At 33.4% G+C, this 19,840-nt stretch overlaps 1 protein-coding gene across 5 annotated transcripts in view; it reads left to right on the forward strand.

Annotated features, from left to right (window-relative positions):
• Nucleotides 1-19,840, forward strand: part of LOC105332957 (ceramide synthase 6) — a 30,854-nt gene that overhangs the window by 8,305 nt on the left and 2,709 nt on the right. The window contains exons 2-10 of one of the 5 annotated variants that reach the window (XM_066072736.1): nt 510-636; nt 1,076-1,182; nt 2,116-2,173; nt 2,596-2,646; nt 3,159-3,251; nt 3,524-3,652; nt 4,215-4,321; nt 12,979-13,138; nt 18,026-18,043. In XM_066072736.1, the coding sequence (XP_065928808.1) occupies nt 510-636; nt 1,076-1,182; nt 2,116-2,173; nt 2,596-2,646; nt 3,159-3,251; nt 3,524-3,652; nt 4,215-4,321; nt 12,979-13,138; nt 18,026-18,043 (850 nt within the window). Of the gene's footprint in view, nt 1-509; nt 637-1,075; nt 1,183-2,115; nt 2,174-2,595; nt 2,647-3,158; nt 3,252-3,523; nt 3,653-4,214; nt 4,322-8,722; nt 8,877-12,978; nt 13,139-14,553; nt 16,853-18,025; nt 18,044-19,840 lie in introns of those variants that run through there. The other 4 variants (XM_066072739.1, XM_066072738.1, XM_066072737.1 and 1 more) reach the window with 4 other exon arrangements.

The raw sequence follows: 19,840 nt of genomic DNA on the forward strand, positions 1-19,840 counted from the left end.
CATCAAATAGACAAGTGTGAAAGTGCTCCAGATTTGATTCGTACATTGTACTGAGATTCCTATAATGAAATAAAATATGTGTGAATATTGCATTGCAGTCAATATTTTGGATAAACTTTTTGGCTAATAAACATTGATAAAATGTCAAGAATTCACCAATAGCTCTGCTGGGGTGTAGCGGTGAAACTCAGTGTCACTTTTCAAACAATATAATATCTCTAACAATGATCATAATATGTATCTGTCTATTTTATTTGATATTTTAAATATATGATCAAACAGGAGTTTCCCAGGCCATAAAATCAAAATATGATACAACATACAGGTACTTGTTTTTAGTTTTACAAGATTTGCACGGGGGATAGCTCAGCCTCTATTTTCATATAGTTTAATCAATGCGACACCTGATGCAGTGGTGCTAGATCTGAGAAACAGTTGAAGTTTAATTGTTGTTGTTACCTAACTTGTAATGATTTATACGTTAATATATTGTTTTTTCTTTATTGCAGCTTTATTGCTAAACCAATAGGATTATATTTTGGTATAAAAGATGGGAGACCGAAGACGGTACAACCCATCAGTGCCTTGGAGAATTCATACAGAATCAAGAAGTTCCCTTCAGAGGACACAGTTAAGGTACGTACACAAACATAATAAAAAATGGAGAATTCATAAAGAGTCAAGAAGTTCCCCTCGGAGGACAAAGTTAAGGTGTGTATATATACATACAGGGTGAACAGGCATCTGTAATTATAAAGGTCAGGGTAACAGCTGGATATACCCTTTATCCATTTATTTTAGTGATGATTTTTTTTATGGGATCACGTACTTTGTAAAAAATTATATCTGGTTTGTTATATTTCATGCACTTTTACATTGCATTTCATTGTGTGTTAGTTGCCATCTATATTTCTTGATTGACTCATGAGTTGCCTTCTTCATTACTTGACTGACTCATGAGTTGCCTTCTTCATTACTTGATTGACTCATGAGTTGCCTTCTTTATTACTTGATTGACTCATGAGTTGCCTTCTTCATTACTTGATTGACTCATGAGTTGCCTGCTCTCCTGTAGGGGTTAGAGAAACAGACAGACATGACAGAGCGGGAAATACAGCGATGGTTCAGGATGCGGAGGAACCAGGAGCGACCCAGCCAGATGAAGCGCTTCACAGAGGCCTCGTAAGTCTGTGGCCCTAAACATTATACATGTAGCATTGGGGAGGGGTACTTGCAGAAGCCTTGGAAGTTATGGGCTTTAGCTACATTATACCTATAACATGGGAAGGGGGACTCACAGAAGCCTTTAAAGTGTGGGGCTTTAACTACATCAACCTATAACATTGGTTTGGGGGGGGGGGGGGGGCACAGAGGCTATGTAAGTCAGGGGCCTTAGCTACATCAACCTGTACCATAAGGATGGGGGCTCATAAAGGGCTCATTAGTGTTGCCTTAGCTACATTGTATTTGTAAAACTTTGGGGGGTGGAGGGGGGGGGGACTCATGCTCATAGAGGCAGAGGCTTTTGTGTGTAAGGCTAGACAATAGAATTGTGGTGAGGAGTAGCTACCTGTACTATGGGGGTCAGGATTTGAAGCGAAGGAGTCACAATACTGCTTTGGCTTCTTTTCCTGTAGGTGTACAGATACAGTACAAAATATGATATATTAATCCTACTTTATCAACCATAAACACAAGTATCTATGGCCTTTGACCAACACCTATTCACCTTGGGTTGATATCTAGGTTCACATAAGGTCAGTTTAGGGAAAAAAGGTGTGTTGTTTTATACTCTTGTAGTGGAGTGAATGAGGAATATAGAAACAAGTGATCAATGAATTTGTGCATGTGTGAACAATTTTGTGTGAATCATTTGAAGTTAATAAAAAAAAGCTACCAAGAATGTAACTTGAATAAATGTGTATTTGCATACATATACACATATACTTATATACATATATGTTTTGAACCAATGTTGAAGATACAAAACAGACTTTTGTGATTTAGAATAAAAGTATTAAAAATCATCAAATTTTAATTTACAAAAGATAATATAGATGCTTTGCTGTGTTTATATTAACATAAATTAAGACATTATATCTTTTATTTTTTCAGATGGCGTTTTTTCTTCTATTTTAATATATTTGTGTATGGTGTAGCTGTTTTATGGGATGTAAGTAAACAATATTTTTTATGCATAAATCAACAATTGAAAAATATATCAAAATCAAAAAAAAAAAAAGAAGGTTGTCAGAGAGATGCATCAAGGTTAAAATATGTTAGATAAAGAGTGGTCTATCATTTCACATGGATATGCTCAGGTTTTTACAATATTGATGATTGAGAATATGAAGTTTGACTGTATAAAATTTTACCCTGTTTTATTGTGAAATGGTGGTCCTACATCAATGACCCCCTAGCACTTACATCTGTGCCAACAAAAGATATTAATATAAGTTGTGGAACTTGTTTATCAATTGTTGTAAAATAAATAAAGTTCTTTCATTTATTCATCGCTATAGATCTTCATGCCCTATCTTTTACAGAAATGATTGTGTTATACAGCACTAGATCTTTATGCCCTCTCTATTACAGAAGCCTTGGTTTGCAGAGTCCATCCAGTGTTGGGTAGGATACCCACAACATGTAAGTGGAGCTGTTTTGCTACCATTTTCCCTCTCAGTCCATATTTTTTTTTTCACACTAGTTTTTTCATTCATTAGTTTCCAGATTAGTGTGTTATATATATATTCTCACTGATATTGATTTATGATATTTTGGCTTAATATACTGTGGTTTCATTAATATTCAAGGGTATCAATTTTCGTGGATAAAGTGAAAATCACAGTTTCAAGGATATGTAAATTCGTGGCCAATGACCCTATCAATACAAAATGTTAATAGATATTGCACTTCAATGAACATTAAATTTCGTGGATCAACTTAACAATGAATTCCATGAATATTGGTATTCAACGAATATTGATGAAACCACAGTATATAAGTTTAATTGTGTTGATTTATTGACTTAATTTACTTAAAAGATATTTACAGGAGTTTTACATGCATTTTAAAAGTAATGACTTACAGGATTTATCACCTGGAGTACTCTGGTATAACATGATAGAGATCTCTTACTAATGTGTTATATATTACAGGATTTATCACCTGGAGTATTCTGGTATTACATGATAGAGATCTCCTTCTACTGGTCACTAATGTTCTCACAGTTCATGGACGTCAAAAGAAAGGTCAGACTCCAATCAAGGGAGGGCAATCTTGTCAGGTCTTTACAGGGAAAAATTAAGCTCTTGTTACATATTAAATTTTAATCAACAAGGTTTGGATTAGCATAGGAGAATAACAAGTTTTTCTTATTCAATATTTGGTTTCTAGCTTAAATTTCTTTCATTTATTGAATTTTTTAAAAGTATTTGATATATTACAAGATTTTTGTAATGGTTATACACTGTGTATTTTGATGACTGCTGATTCTGTGATGGTGTGGTGGTTTAATTTTCAGGATTTCTGGGAGATGTTCACTCACCACTGCGCGACGATATGTCTGCTGACCTTTTCTTGGTGCGGCAACTTTGTGAGGGTGGGGACCTTAGTACTGTGTATACATGATGCTGTAGATTATTGGTTAGAGGTAAGAGAAATGGTCACTCAAGTTAACTCACCTAAAAATGCTCCAAATATCAATTAACATATCATCCTTGCTTATTCTGCTGTTTTGTAAGTTTAGATGGAGCAATGCTTACATTTTGCCATTATCAGGTAATCACTCCATCAATAAACAATGGTTCTCATCAAACAACATTATTGACTATTCTTATTGTAGTTCATAGTGCCATGAATGAAAATCTTTGTTTTATCAGGGATGTGATTTTTTTAGTAGAAATACAGATTCTGTTGTATTTGGAGGTCAATCTTGTCATTACTCAGATCAGTGCAAATCCATATTCGATTTGATTCCATCACATTATATTTGCATTTAAAGTTTTTACAAATGAAAATCTAACCACCATACAGTAACATTCAAAAGGTTACAAGTGTGCCTTGTTGTTAGTTATCTACATGGAGGCCAAGCGTTTGTATTGTATTTGTTAAAACCTCAGAAAAGGGCATTAATATTTTATATATGATAAGCCTGATAATTAATAATGTTGTTTCCAGTACTAACTTTTTGTTTGTTTGATTTCTTCCCCCAGGCTGCCAAGATGGCCAAGTATATCAAAGCCCAGCGCCTGTGTGATGTGCTGTTTGCTATATTTGGAATTGTTTGGTTCATCACTAGATTAGTTCTCTACCCCACAAAGTATGTACCCGTTACGGTCTTCTGTATTTCTTGTTTCAATATTTGAAAGCATTATCATGATTATGTTTTTAAAAAAAATGCTTTATGTTTAAAAGATAAAGTTTAAAATATAACTGGTATTAGAGAATTTATGATAAATGTTCATTTTTGATATGATTGAATTTTCATCATTTCTGATCATATGATATATATGCAGCGATACATACGTTCATGATCTAGACGATTAGATAATTACATATTCCATGCACCGGCCAATACATTATGAATGCATCTCACATCTCTGTTATCTCGGCCATCTCGCACCTGTGATATCTCATCTGAATCTTTCAAATTATAAAAAAAATTGGTCTGAGGAAGTTTTTTTTTCCATAATATATTTCATACTTTAAAGCTTATATTTTACTTTGGCACTTGGAAAGGAAGAGTATTCAAAAATTCCTCTAAGGCACACTGTCGCTCCCCTGTCGCTGTGTTCTATGTTTATTTATTTGTTTTTGTGGATCAATTGTCAGGGTAGGCCACATACAGCCCTATCAAATTTTTGACTCATTTAGACCATTGTATTCGGGGTAGGGATATAGGTAGGAAACTGCCTTTGGTAGATTGGCAGTAGGTGTAATTGATTGAAGCACATTGACCCCTCCTACTGTACAAGTGATCCTAGAAATTCTGAAGTTAATTTTTATAGATGTTCTCGAGTTAGGCATTGAAGTCTGCAAATCCATGAACATTAAATACTTGTGAAAAATTCATCAATGAAAGGGGTTCTTCGTATTGTTATACTTTTCTTCATGATTGCTCAGTATTTGTTCAATTGTATCCATAGAGAGTACATATTAACATTATTTGCCAAACAATCCATTAAATGTCACTCAGTCTAGTTCAGGCATTTCTTGTTGTATGAACTCAGAGCTGAAGTGTGGCCTACCTGCATTGTAATATCCCTTGTATCAATAGATTTTGATTATTTTGAGTTTTTAATATATGGTGGTGGCAAACTGTTGAAGATCTGTTTTAAAACAAGACATTATGACTCATCTCACTGACTATGAAATCTAATATCATAGCAAAGTGTTCAAATATTTAGGATAATAAAAAATTGCAGGCAATTAAAACACAGGCCTGTTGACTTGTTTATTACATTTCTTTATTTGGATTTTCATGTTCAATCGGACTCTTTGGTTTACCTTTAGAAGTAAAAGTATTCCTCCTAAGAGATACTGTACATTTTGTATTGAATTTCATTGATGAATACAATAACATGCGCGGATCCAGAAAAATTTTCCAGGGGGGGTCCGAAGGATAATTGTGTTTGCCAGGGGGGGTCCGAGGCATATTTTCGCGATAATTTTACTATGTAAATTTAATAAATTTTCATTTTCCAGGGGGGGTCGGGACCCCCCCGACCCCCCCTCTAGATCCGCGCATGCAATAAGTTTAGAATCAGTAGTAATTTTCTCTTTGATGAAATAGCCCTCAATGTCTATCCCTGAAGATTCTATAATTTTGTGTTTGACATTTGAAAGCTGAATTGCCTTACTTCTCTTCCAAATAGATGCTGTACTGTTTGTATTTCCTATGAATATACTGAGTTAAAAATCAGTTTTAAATTCCTCTTCGATCCTATACCATCAATGGATTCTTTAATTTTGTGTTTGATCGATATTTTAAAGATGAATTGGCTTAAATCAAAAAGTTTCAGGATGGTAAACAGGCCTAATAAGTAACATTAACAGTTGTTTTAGATTATCCACTAAAGCCAAATTTATTTATTTTCTCAGGCAGTGGGTACCTTCAAAGCCAAACCTCACAAAATACAATAACTGACTCATTGTAAAGGGAATAATTTTCTTTTTAAAATTGATTGAGGAAAACCAGGAAGAACAAATTTATGATGAAAATAAAAGCCCTTCTTCCGGTTTTTTTTTGCCTGAGAAACTGAATATTAACTTTTTTGGCACATAATATTGCTTAAATCTCATACACTGGAACCATTAATATCAACCAGTCTTTAAGAAAGTATATTTTACAGAACCACACACAATTTCTTTGTTTGGCCTTTATTAGATATGAGCATATTTTCAACTTTATCTAGATACCAGTAAATGTCTTACTGAAAGAAAATTGAGTATAAAGGCAGCAAAAATTAATTTGTGTTTTGGAGTACATTGCTAGTACTCTTCATTGTCTCTACTTTTATATGTTAACCTTTAGTTATTATTTATTGTACAGAAAAATACCCAGCTATAATTATTCATTTATATGAGCAGTCCACAAAAGTAGAAAATTGTTAGCTGAAATTGTGTGTGTTTTTTAGAAGTTGCGATTTTATATAGATCCCTATAGTATAAGAATTAGCACAACATTTCTGTTACAGTAGTAAGTTGTTGAAATCTGGCACCTAAAACCTGTCTTTGAGAAAGAGAGACAGAGAGAAGAGAGAGACTGTGTATGTGAGAATGAGATATATTTTGTAGCAGAGGATCAAGGGAAAGGGAGAATGGTATTAGTTGTCTATGTTATTTGAAGAATTAAAATGTTGATATCAATTATTAAAAAAAAACCTTCACTAATTACAGACACACTAATTAATAACCTGTATGGTGGACATAGGATAGAACAAATGATGTCATATACAGTAGGTCTATGTTACACAATTGACTGTACCCCTTCTAAAGAACCCAAGTAGTGTCTTCATTCATAGTTGAGTTAATGAATCCCTCCTCCATGATCTTCTGTATCCTTCCCAGCAGGAATCTGAGAGTCTATCAACATGCTGTGTAATATTTATGGACAGTGTCTGATTGAGTAGTGAAGTGTTCACTAACTTTGATAGAGTTTAATTAGCAGATAGGAAGAGGGATTATATTCCAAACTGAATAGAGATAATATGCCTTCATTTGCTATTCCCAGGAAATTATAGAATGTTAGACAAAGCACTAAGCACACAACATGAACAATAGAATGTGCTTTTATAATCTGAATATTGCATGTAAAGTGCCCACTAGAGAAGCCTATTGAAACTCGCCATTGAATACTATCTTCATTATGATTTGTGATTACTTTGTAAATGATTGTCTGTATAGAACCATAGTGTAATGTAAGCTTAAAGATTTATTGTGAAGTTAACATGGTTAAGCCTACATTATTGTGAATATAGAGAAAAATCCGCAATACAGCTTAGCTCAATCACCTGTCACCGTGAGTTCAATCTTTAGGTGGACTGCTAGCCGTTGGGTTCATTGCAGAAACCAGCACTATTATAAGGCTGTTTATTAGATATAGTCCTGTAGATAGCTTTGTCTAGGTAAACTGTGGTAGTGTGGTGTTTGCTATAGGGAAGGGGTTGTATTATAAAGGTGTAGGGAGGGCTGTAGTACACAACTGTAGATTCCTATTTAAGCGAAAAGAATTAATGTCCGCACGAAATCGCAAGAAACAACCCTCACAAATTTTAAAATCTTGTTTTTTTTCTGACAGTTTTGAACTATATGAAATTATCATTAAAAAAATAGATGTCTGCAATTTTTAATCCTTGCCATTTGATACAAATCAGAGGAATTGTAAAATTAAGTACTTCCATAAAATAAGGAATTTACAGTATATAAGGTGGGCCAAGATTGTAGCTTTTTGTCGTTCAGCATGACAGTGTGCCTTGTTTTTGGCTTTGTTATTGTTACTAGGTTTTTTTTTTTATTACCTATCATTTTGTCATCTGAATGTTGCTTTAACTGTATCAGATCAGGTCTCGTTGTCACTAGCTACCTAGGAGCTTATTCCAATGATCAGCTTTTACTGTTGGCTGGGTAACCAGTGCATGTATCAGCTAGTAGACTGAAGTTCTTTATCTTTTCACTTTGCTGTAGAAAATGAGATGGGCTTAAGAAAAATATACCCTCTATTTAAGATTTTGTGAATTCCTGATTTTATATAGCCATTCTTACACTGCAGTATTAAAATGCTTCATTTGTTCTTCTTACGTGAGAAAGGCAGTCCATTGTGAGTAAGAGATGTATACTTAAGTAATTGTAAATTCTTGATTTGGAAACTCTTGATTCTGTCATGTATAATTAATTACCTGATTACTACATACATGAAAGCTGATTCCTTTCACAAAAAGAAACAATTTCTAATCTTTAGATTATTTGATCTTGCTCAGGAGTAGAGAATATGATGAGTTGAATGAAAAGGAGAAAGTAGAATGTTTGAAAATGAGAACTTGTGTAAGATGTGTGACCGAACAGAGGAGACTGCATCTATTTAATATGAGACAAGTGGACTACATGTCTTGATCCTGTTTAAGTTATAGATGCTTACCCAAGATGTGTTATTTTCACATAGCTTTGGAATGGGACCCTATCTATCCAGATCTAATTTGAGCGTTTTGTATCCTCTTTTCAGAATTGTAGTTAGCACACTTTTCTATGCCCACCCAATCGTGGGATGGGGCCCCGCCTACTTTGTCTATAACGGTCTACTGATAAGTCTACAAATTTTGCATCTAATTTGGACATACATGATTGGCCGTATCGTGTGGCTCCAAATCAGTTCGAAGGTAAAACTCACCTAAGTTATCCGCATGCCGACCTCGATAAAGGCTGCCACTAACGTCTTCAGTCCTAGATTTAAGACAAGCACAGGGGGCACTATGAATTGAAAATTTCAACCCTAGCAAGCAATATGATTGACTGTAATATCCAAAGTTTTGGCATTTGTAATATATTGATATAAAAGGTGGTCTGAATAGCTGTTTGTCAAGAGTTACAGGGGTTAGTTTTTATCCTGTGTTTGTTTCAAATCTTGGGCTTGCTGCCTGTGTATATGGTATATTGGGTTTGTATCATTGTAATTGGGGCAGCAATGTGGACGATTTTTTTCCCTCCATTTTTTATTGCCACTTGCTTTCTACATACTCGTATTATATCAATCTTTCCAACACATCTGCAAATCATAAATTTAAACAGTGAAGTCCCAGTATATATGCAATCAAAAGACATAGTGTACAGTTGTCTAATTAGAGAACCCTTGATTATAGCAGACATGCCTTGCACATCAAGCATAACAAGCTCCTGAAGAAAAAACACGCTAGAAACATATTCGCAGTTCACATAGCTTAGAATGATTAAGTATCGCCAAATATTGCAGTTTAAAAGACATATATGTTTAAATATTAGATTTTCTTTTACTTAAATCAATATTGAGTTTAGAGCAGACATTTTTTTTTTCTTCACATAACAAGAAAGCACTCCCGTATATGATATTTATAGAATGAGAATAGCTGGATATTTACAGATATATGTGTATATGTATGCTGCATGATTTGCTTGCGTGGTTAAGGGTGACTACCAGTAGTGGTATAGGCATGACATTAATGGCATGGTGTGTACAGTCCAGGGATAGACTTGACTTAAGAGACTGTACTAGTTAATTAGAGATTGGTTGACAGTTCTGGTATCAGGGAAAAAGGAGCTAGAGGAAGTTCGGGTTTCTGCCATCAATTATTATGATTTATCTTTTGTGGTTTTCAGATTCAGTGTTCTTGAAAAATAAACTGATGTGACAATGGAGTAGTAATTGACATAACTGAAAGTTTCTTTCAGCGAAGGTTTTGTATTATAGATGTATTAGTTTTTTTCATGATGTTTTTGTTCATGATGTCACACTCTGGATTGCAAATTAATTTTTTGCTCAGAGTTTACTCAAGGCAGCACTTGAGTAAGAATTAGTGCAGCTGTGAAATATTTTTCTAATGAATAAGAATGGGTGTAGCTATGAAATATGTGATATATTTTTTCTGCGTTCAGCACTTGAATAAGAATTAGTGTTGCTATGAGATAAATGAGTATTTTTTTACTGTGAGTCTGTTTATTGGAGATATTTTTGCTGTGTGTCTATCACTATAAAATATGTGTACTTCACAGTTTGTCACCTCAGATAGTAAAAACTGATTTTCCTTATCATCAAATTACACTCAAACTTTGATATCTCCAACTTTCAGTGTGTCAAACTTTGATATCTTTAATACCTTGAATACCATGAGTATGTTGAAGTAAATTGGAAGTCCCACCTACTTTTCATTTTGTATTTAAACCATTATATCTTGAATCCTTGAACATCTTAAAGCTTTATATCCTCTTCATCAGAGTTTGCTACAATAAAGATTGACAGTTTTTAGTTGCTGAAAAAATTTGACATGTAAAACTATTTTTGAGGGGAGTGAGGGGTTAACACCTCATATCTATAGTAAAAATATAGATATGTATTAATGTCTGGTTAAAATTTGGTGTATCTGTGTGATTTCCAAAGTAATATGCTCTGTTATATGTGTTGTGTGTTTTTAACTTATTGTTTAAAGCGACATTGTGCCAGACCTTCAAATTTCTATTTCTTAAGAAAAAAATTATTATGACCAAAAATCAAGGAAAACTTATACTTGTCTTCAAAATGGTCATCTAGGAACATTTTATAAAGAAACAGAAATAAAGTAGTTGATATCATTGTCACTATTTCATCATCATCATCATCATCGAGAAAAAAGAAGTATTTTCCATCTTTGAATTAAACACAACAACAGTGTCTTTGCAGAGACAATCATGGGATGTTATCTTAATGTCCTCATGGACAGATAAAATGTATGGCAGTCAAAAAATACAAAAAATTCATAATGAAGATAAGGTTTTCATTCAAATTTGTTTTAAAAAGAAGAAACGTTAGAGGCAAGCCCGTAACACTGTCTTCATGCACCATCCACAATCATCATGTTTCCCGACTTAAAAAACATCCTCTATGTATCAAGACACACAATTGTCCTTCATGTATCCAGACACACCTACATACATCCTTCATGTATCCAGACATACAAACATCCTTCATGTATCCAGACACACCTACATACATCCTTCATGTATCCAGACATAAGCATCTTTTATGTATCACACACCTAAAAACACCCTAAGTGTTTCACATACCTACATACATCCTTCATGTATCCAGACACACAAACATTTTTTATGTATTACACACCTTAAAACATCTTGTTTTACACAACTACATACATGTATCATGTATCCAGACACAAGCATCCTTCATGTATCCAGACACACCTACATACATCCTTTCGTGTATCCAGACACACCTACACACATCCTTCATGTATCAACACACACAAACATCCATTATGTACTACACACCTAAAACATCCTTCATGTTTTACACACCTACAAACATCCTTCATATATCCAGACACACCTACATACATCCTACATGTATCCAGATACCCACAAACATCCTTCATGTATCCAGACACACATACATCCTTCATGTATCCAGACACACCTACATACATCCTACATGTATCCAGACACACAAACATCCTTCATGTATCCAGACACACCTACATACATCCTACATGTATCCAGACACTCATGCATCCTACATGTATCCAGACACACAAACATCCTTCATGTATCCAGACACACCTACATACATCCTTTCGTGTATCCAGACACACCTACACACATCCTTCATGTATCAACACAACACACACAAACATCCATTATGTACTACACACCTAAAACATCCTTCATGTTTTACACAACTACATACATCCTTCATATATCCAGACACACCTACATACATCCTTCATGTATCCAGATACCCAAAAACATCCTTCATGTATCCAGACATACATACATCCTTCATGTATCCAGACACACTTGCATACATCCTACATGTATCCAGACACACACACACATTCTTCATGTATCCAGACACACCTACATACATCCTTCATGTATCCAGACACACCTACATACATCCTACATGTATCCAGACACACAAACATCCTTCATGTATCCAGACACACCTACATACATCCTTCATGTATCCAGACACACATACATCCTTCATGTATCAAGACACACAAACATCCTTCATGTACCAAACACCTCCACAAACATTTTTCACATATCACACATTATTATTACAGACATCCTTCACAAATTACACACATACAATTATTTTTCATGCATCAAACACACACAAACATCCTTCATTTATCACACACTACATACATCCTTTAGGTATCCCGACACAAACAAACATACTTCATTGTATCCAGACACATCTATAAACACCCTTCAGGTATTCAGATGTATCCAGATACCCACAAACGTCCATCTTGTATCCATACACATCCCCACAAACATCCTTCTTGTATCCATACACATCCACACAAACATCCTTCTTGTATCCATACACATCCACACAAACATCCTTCATGTATCCATACACATCCACACAAACATCTTTCGTGGATCCATACACCCAAAAAAATCCTTCATGTATCCATACACATCCACACAAACATCCTTCATGTATCCATACACATCCACACAAACATCCTTCATGTATCCATACACATCCCTACAAACATCCTTCATGTATCCATACACATCCCTACAAACATCCTTCATGTATCCATACACATCCCCACAAACATCCTTTATGTAGTCAGACACCTATAAACATCCTATATGTATCCAGACACACACCGACACCTGACAGATAACACTACAAACATTCATCACCCGTTACCAACCCTCTGTTCAGTTGCGGCTACTATTAACCATGCCATCTGTCCGCACGCTTTCTTCTAGGGTCATGTGGTCTACCTATTTTGAATGCAAGCAGATCGTGGGGCCGTTTCCCAGTTGCTACTTCTTAAATTGCGTACTTGTGGTTCTTTTGATCCTGCATGCCTATTGGTTCTCACTAATCGTCACAGTCGCCTACACGGTGCTGTCAAAGCAAGGGGAGGTAAGTACAACAGAAACTTTTTTATAGATGTGCTTTAGTTATTCCGTTGTGTGAAACTGTGTGTATGTGCTTTTCTTTTAGGTATACAAACCACCATATTCTGTAATCAATAATGTTCATATATCAAATTTCCAATCCAGGGGGCCCCTGGCACCCCAAGTGAGGAATAGTAGAGGGCCTCTGCGGAGGCTTTGTCTCAATTTTTTTTTTGTATGTTATGAAATGAATAAATACAAATTTTAAAAAAAATATTCCGTAATACATTGCTTTAGCCTTTTTTTTTCTTCAAAATTTAATATTGTATCATATGATATGATTAATTCTTTAGAATATATTTGTCTATTACAAAGGCATTAATTTGAAAGGAAATTGTTCCCTCCTCTTCAAACACCCATCAAAATTTTGCTTTGACAATACTTTTCTAGTGTTGTTATGAAACAAGAATACATTGCTATTCATTATTTAATTGAGAGGTTAAATATTATTATGCTAAAATATGAAATCATGGCTAAATTTATTTGTTTGACAAAAGTGACCTGCATTGGAAAGAAACTTTGCCCCCGCGCTCTCCTTATACCCAACAACATTTTGCTTTGACATGGCTTTTTCATTGCTGTTGGTTTTTTTTCAAATCTTCATATTTCTACGCATCCCTATATTATCTTTAAGTTAGTTTACTAGATAAAAAATTTCAAATCCTAAGCAACTTAACATTAATATTTAGGACTTTAAGAACACATCAAAGAAATAAATATACAGTCATATACCTTCATAAAACTTATTCCAGCTCAGCTTTCATCGCTTTCTCTTAGTTCTGCTATTTTTTTGTTTTGTTGAAAAGTTAGATTGAGATCCAAAGTGGGTTCCTATTTGTTTTATGGCCCTAAGCCAGGGCCTTTTAATGTTGTGAATGCCTCCTATTTATCATTGATCCTACAGGCTGTAAGATAATGCAATATGCTACACCTACATTGTTTTGATACTGAAGCTTAATAGCAATATATTATTAACATGCTTGTTTTTAAAAACAAAAAAAGAATTCAATTTTTTTTAATGTAAAAGACCATTATTGAGAAACTTTATTGCACCAGACAATAGTAATTTATTGTATTTAAGATTTAACTCAGTTTTATTTATATATTTCTCAATTTACCTTTATTTTAAAATGAAAGTGATTTGGTTGAAACAACTTAAACTCACTATATCTAGATGTATGTGAAATGTTTCTATTGACAATATTGAAACAATATTATATCACTATTGATCATTATTATCCAGAGTGACCTAGACTATACACAATTATATTAAGCTATTTACTAGTTCATATGTGAAACCTGATTACATGTTTTAACTTCTGTGTATGTGGAGTTGTCTGTTTACCTGCTTTCATCCTTTTTTTATATTTTATGTTGAAGGGGCAGGTATGTAGAGGCTAATACTGCCGAGTTTGACTTAATTCTACCGCTTTCTCTTTCATGGTGTAATCTTTGTGGTAGAAATAGAGCAACTGGCACTCATATTTCAGCCTTTAGTTTTAATTAATTTGAATTTTGTTTATGGGTTTACTTTATTTTATTTCATAACTAATTTTGATTTCCATATTTTTAGAATTAATTTTGTATTTTTAAAAATAATTGTCAACATTAAAACATTATATCCCCCCTAAAAGAAAATGATTTAAAAGTGATGAATTGATAGACAGTTTGTGAGCAGTGTTCAGCAAGTGTACTTGGGGGTAAAAGTTTGATACCATGGTGAGGTTGATAGGCCGATGTTTTATCCGTGAACCAGCACTGTGTACATCATGACTGAGAATTTGGTGTGTACTATTACCTCGGTCCTCGTGACTCTCGCTGTAATAATGTACTATAACTGCACTGCCTCACACTCTCAATCAACTCTCATAGCCCATCATTTCCCATTCATTTCCTCCATTTTAAATTCTATGTTAATGCAAACATCATGGTCACATATTCCATTTAGGAATTCACATATTGCTAAGAGAATATTAAGGAATTATTTTCCTCAATGTTCCTCAAGATTTCTCATGTATAGTTTTCATGTTCATTCTCTTCTATCAAAGAGGCATCTCAAAAATATGATTCCTAGATATAATCAAAGAGGAATTTCAGAGAGAGTGATATTTTCAAATGTAACTTTTTATTGGGTGGGGGAGGTTACTGTGGAATCATAAGACTTAGTGGTGGCTCAATTTTCGTGGTATTCGTCGGTACCTCTCACCCATGAATTTACATCCTCAACTAAAACTAATTATAGAAGATTAAGTTTTCTTACTGAAACTGAAAACAGATTCATCCATGAATATACATCCTCTTGATTCAGCAAAACCCCCAAAATCTACGAAAATTGGCCCCCACAAAACTAAATGATTCCACAGTATGTAAGGAGGCTGGGCGATCAACAAAATTAACTATCAGATGTACATTAAATTGCTTACAATGATTTGTTGAGCTATATAAACTATAAATTATTAAAGAAAAATCCATAAAGAACTATATATGATTTTAGTCAAATTTGGCCCCCAAAATTCGCTATTTTTAAAATGATTCAGGTACATTAATTTGTTGAATTATTTTATAAAAGAGTTGACATGAAATGTGTTTTTCACTCATTTATTTGATTTATATGCACTTACTGGCAGTATTTTATAATTCAATCAAAATCAATAAAAAATTGACATTTTTCTTATCTATTTTCAAATGGGAAATAAAGAGCGACTCTTTGAACAAGAACGAACTTTTTGTCACTTATAAGTATTGGAGAGATACATCTTTGGTGAAAATATTTTGTTTGTTCAGACAGTCGCTCAATGTTTCCTTAAAGAAAAACTGCTTCAAAACCCGCCATTTTATGCTAAAAATGAGAAAATGGCGGGAAAAGGTAAATTAATGATGTCATATTTTTAAATTGTGGGCACTAAAATCAAAATGAATATTATGAAAACACTTCAAATGTATATTGGTACAAATAAAACAAAGAATTACAGTGAAATGACAATGTTCATTTTAGGGGGACATTTTAGGCTCAAATCATATATAGTCCTTTAAATCTTTTTCTCTATTTTTATACAGAGTTCTTCTTCTTAAGGAGATTTATTTTGTCTAAAAATGGCCACCACCATCCAGCCCTCCTAATTCAGTGACTGTGCTGTCATTATGACAGCTGGAGTATAGCTATTTTCTGCTGTCTCTATGACAGCTGGAGTATAGCTATTTTCTGTTCTTTCTATGATAGCTGGAGTATAGCTATTTTCTGCTGTCTCTATGATAGCTGGAGTATAGCTATTTTCTGTTGTCTCTATGATAGCTGGAGTATAGCTATTTTCTGCTGTCTCTATGATAGCTGGAGTATAGCTATTTTCTGCTGTCTCTATGACAGCTGGAGTATAGCTATTTTCTGCTGTCTCTATGACAGCTGGAGTATAGCTATTTTCTGTTCTTTCTATGATAGCTGGAGTATAACTATTTTCTGTTCAGTCTGATAGCTATTGCATACATATTTACTCAGCAGAAACAAACCATTTCAAATCTATACCTTATCGACTTTCTAAAATTCTACTTCATCTAACTAACGCTAAGTGTGCCAACAAAGATAGACTTTTATCGTCTATCCCTTTTTTCTAGATAAATAATGTAGCATGGTGATGAGTACTTCTTTGAATTATTATTTGAAAGGCACTTGTGACAAATTTTGTGTTTTTGAAATTTAATGTGCAATTTTCAGTTGGTATTAATTTAAACAGATCATCTCCAGCTAAAAGATTAAAAAAAGTAAAAAATAATTCAGTGCAATAAAGATGATACTTGTATTTGTATAATTGCACATTTAAGTTATAAATAAGTTACTAAATTTTGTTATATATCTTTATGAGATTGAAAAAAATGTTATTATGTGTGTTTTAGAATAATAATCAAAAAGTGTTTATGCATATACATGTAGTATATATACACTACTAATATGAATAGTTTTTTATATATGCAATATATGAAACAATATTCAGTCATTTCCAATTTCAACTTCAAAATGTAAATTTTTTTATAAAAGTAATCCTTAAGCTTATAGTCCTATTTATGGTTAAGGAAAGTTTATCATGTGAATTTACATGTATCAGTTTTCATTAGCTATTAAGTTTGGGATCATTAATTCTCACCTTGATTGCTTTCAAGATATTTTATGCAAGAATAAGAGAATTCTTGTATGCTATTTACATGTTCATGTTGTCTGCATAAACATTAAGGAGACCTCATACAAAACACTAGGATTTTCTTTGGACATCTAAATATTATTACGTCCATTCAGAGATTAATCATAAACGTTTTCCAAAAAAAAGAAAATATCTGATTAAAGAGTTCCTTCTTTTTTCTCTTTTCTAAATTTTATTGTATATTAAATCAGATGATTTTTTTTCAAACAAATAAACTGAAGGTAAAAATAAATTTGGGAAATAGCCTTGAACATTTTAAATTTTTTCAAAAGTTTCTATACATATGAGTAAATTCTTTCATTTGTTTAAAGAACTCATTGGAATTTCTATATTTAGCTAAATTAAGTAATAGTTTGAAACAGTGATGTTTCTATTTGTAAGCAAGACTTTTCTTGAGTTAATAGTGTACCAGAACAGTTGGTGGTAATAATGAGGACAAAACTGCAAGACTCTCTGACACATAATGTTCTGAAGGCAGCATGTTAGTCTAAGGGTCACAACATTTCAAGTAGTTCCCTCACATCCAGTCCATAACTGTATAGGGCCAGTCATCTTAGGAAAATATAACAAACTATATAGATATAAATCTGTATATAGAAGATACATGTATAACATGACTAGCTATATAAAGCAATGTTTGGAGATCCTGTGTTGCAATGTAGGTGCCTCCATGCAATCAGGTATGTATAGTCACTGTGGAGACAGTGTACCACGTCCTGTATTACTCTCACCGCTCTCTCTGACCGCTCTCTGATCAGACAGTCTGGGTCTCTACAGAGCTTGACACTTTCCTTAACTGATGTCTGCAAATTTACTTTAGAGAATATTTGACGTTAATTGTAAATTTTAAACAAAACTAGTCATTTCTTTTAATCTTCTTAATTTAGCAAGAAAGAAATCAAAACACTAAAATTTGTACAGCATACTGTAGATTTACTTCTAGGATCTACTGTGGAATCATTTATATTCATGGGGGCCAATTTTCATGGATTGTTGGTTTTTTGCTTATTCTTTGGGATATAAATTCACTGATTTGTTGGTTTTTAGTTTTAGTAAGAAAAGTTACTCTTTCAAAACTTGTTTTCGTGGAGGACGTAAATTTGTGGGGGAGGGCTACCCACGAAAACCACGAAAATTGAGCCACCTTGAATTCTAATGATAAATAAATGATAATAAATAGTTTTTCTCAACACAAATAAGAAGTTAATATTCAGTTTTTATGCTCCCCTCTCTCCTCCCTGAGCCTGAACCACACCCGATCTATCTATACATGCACGATTCGGGACATTTGAGGCGTGTATGTGTTAACTCATATAGCGAGTGGTGTGAATATAATGTCAGGAAATTGGCAGTGTTCCTGCACAGAGCTTGGTCTGATGGTAAATGTACCGTTTCCTACTTCTTTACTAGCTACATAATTTTGCACTCAGTGAGAATTTGAACTATGATATATTACTGTTAACAATATTAAACAGTCATGGTCTTAAGCTGGTGTGCATTAACGTTCTCTCCTTTTCAGTGGAATTAATATTTATTTTAACACTGGTGTTGATGTATTGTCTGTTTAGGTTTAATCATCTTTTTCTTTGGTTTTGATTGATTGATAGTTATAGCCATTTAAGTTGAAATCCTCTCAAGACCACAATTGTTGCACATTTTTCCTTCATGCAATAAAAGTACAATGTAGCATTGGATAGAAGATACTGATATTATACACATTATGAAATATATGTCACTGTATCTAAACAGGATTATTCAATATGTACTATGTTTTGCAATTGTATTAATGTGTAAATTTATAAATGTATATAAATTATCAATAAATTGTAAAAAAAAAAAAAAATTATTTGATTGATAAGATTGAAGTTTTATGAAATGTAACAATAATGAGCTCTTTTTTAGAAGAAAGTACAGGCCAGACCCAAAGGTCATATCTAAATTATCATGTATCTGACTATTGTATAGTTTCAGACTATTTGATGATCACAGACTATTGTTTGTTTGCTTACTAGTTAGTAATTTTGGACTTTATGGACATTACCAATAAATCTTTAGTCCTGTTTTATGTTTGGGACTATTTGTTAGTTTGGACTATTGTTTAGTCACTGACTAGTTCATAGTTTTTTACTATTTGTTAGTCTTGGACTATTGTTTAGTCTCTGACTAGTTCATAGTTTTGGACTATTTGTTAGTCACAGACTATTGTTTAGTTTCTGACTAGTTCATAGTTTGTGACTATTTGTTAGTCACAAACTATTGCCAGTCTATGACTAGCTTGTAGTTTTGGACTATTTGTTAGACATAGACTTTTGGTATGTCTTTGACCTATTTGTTAGTCATATACTATTGTTTAGTCTCTGACTAGTTCATAGTTTGTGACTATTTGTTAGTCACAGACTATTGTTTAGTCACTGATTATTCATAGTCACACTAGTCACAGATTTTCTAGTCTCTGATTGGTTCATTGTCGCACTAAT

This window comes from Magallana gigas, chromosome 10, assembly GCF_963853765.1.
Source record: "Magallana gigas chromosome 10, xbMagGiga1.1, whole genome shotgun sequence".
Taxonomy (NCBI): Eukaryota; Metazoa; Mollusca; class Bivalvia; order Ostreida; family Ostreidae; genus Magallana; species Magallana gigas.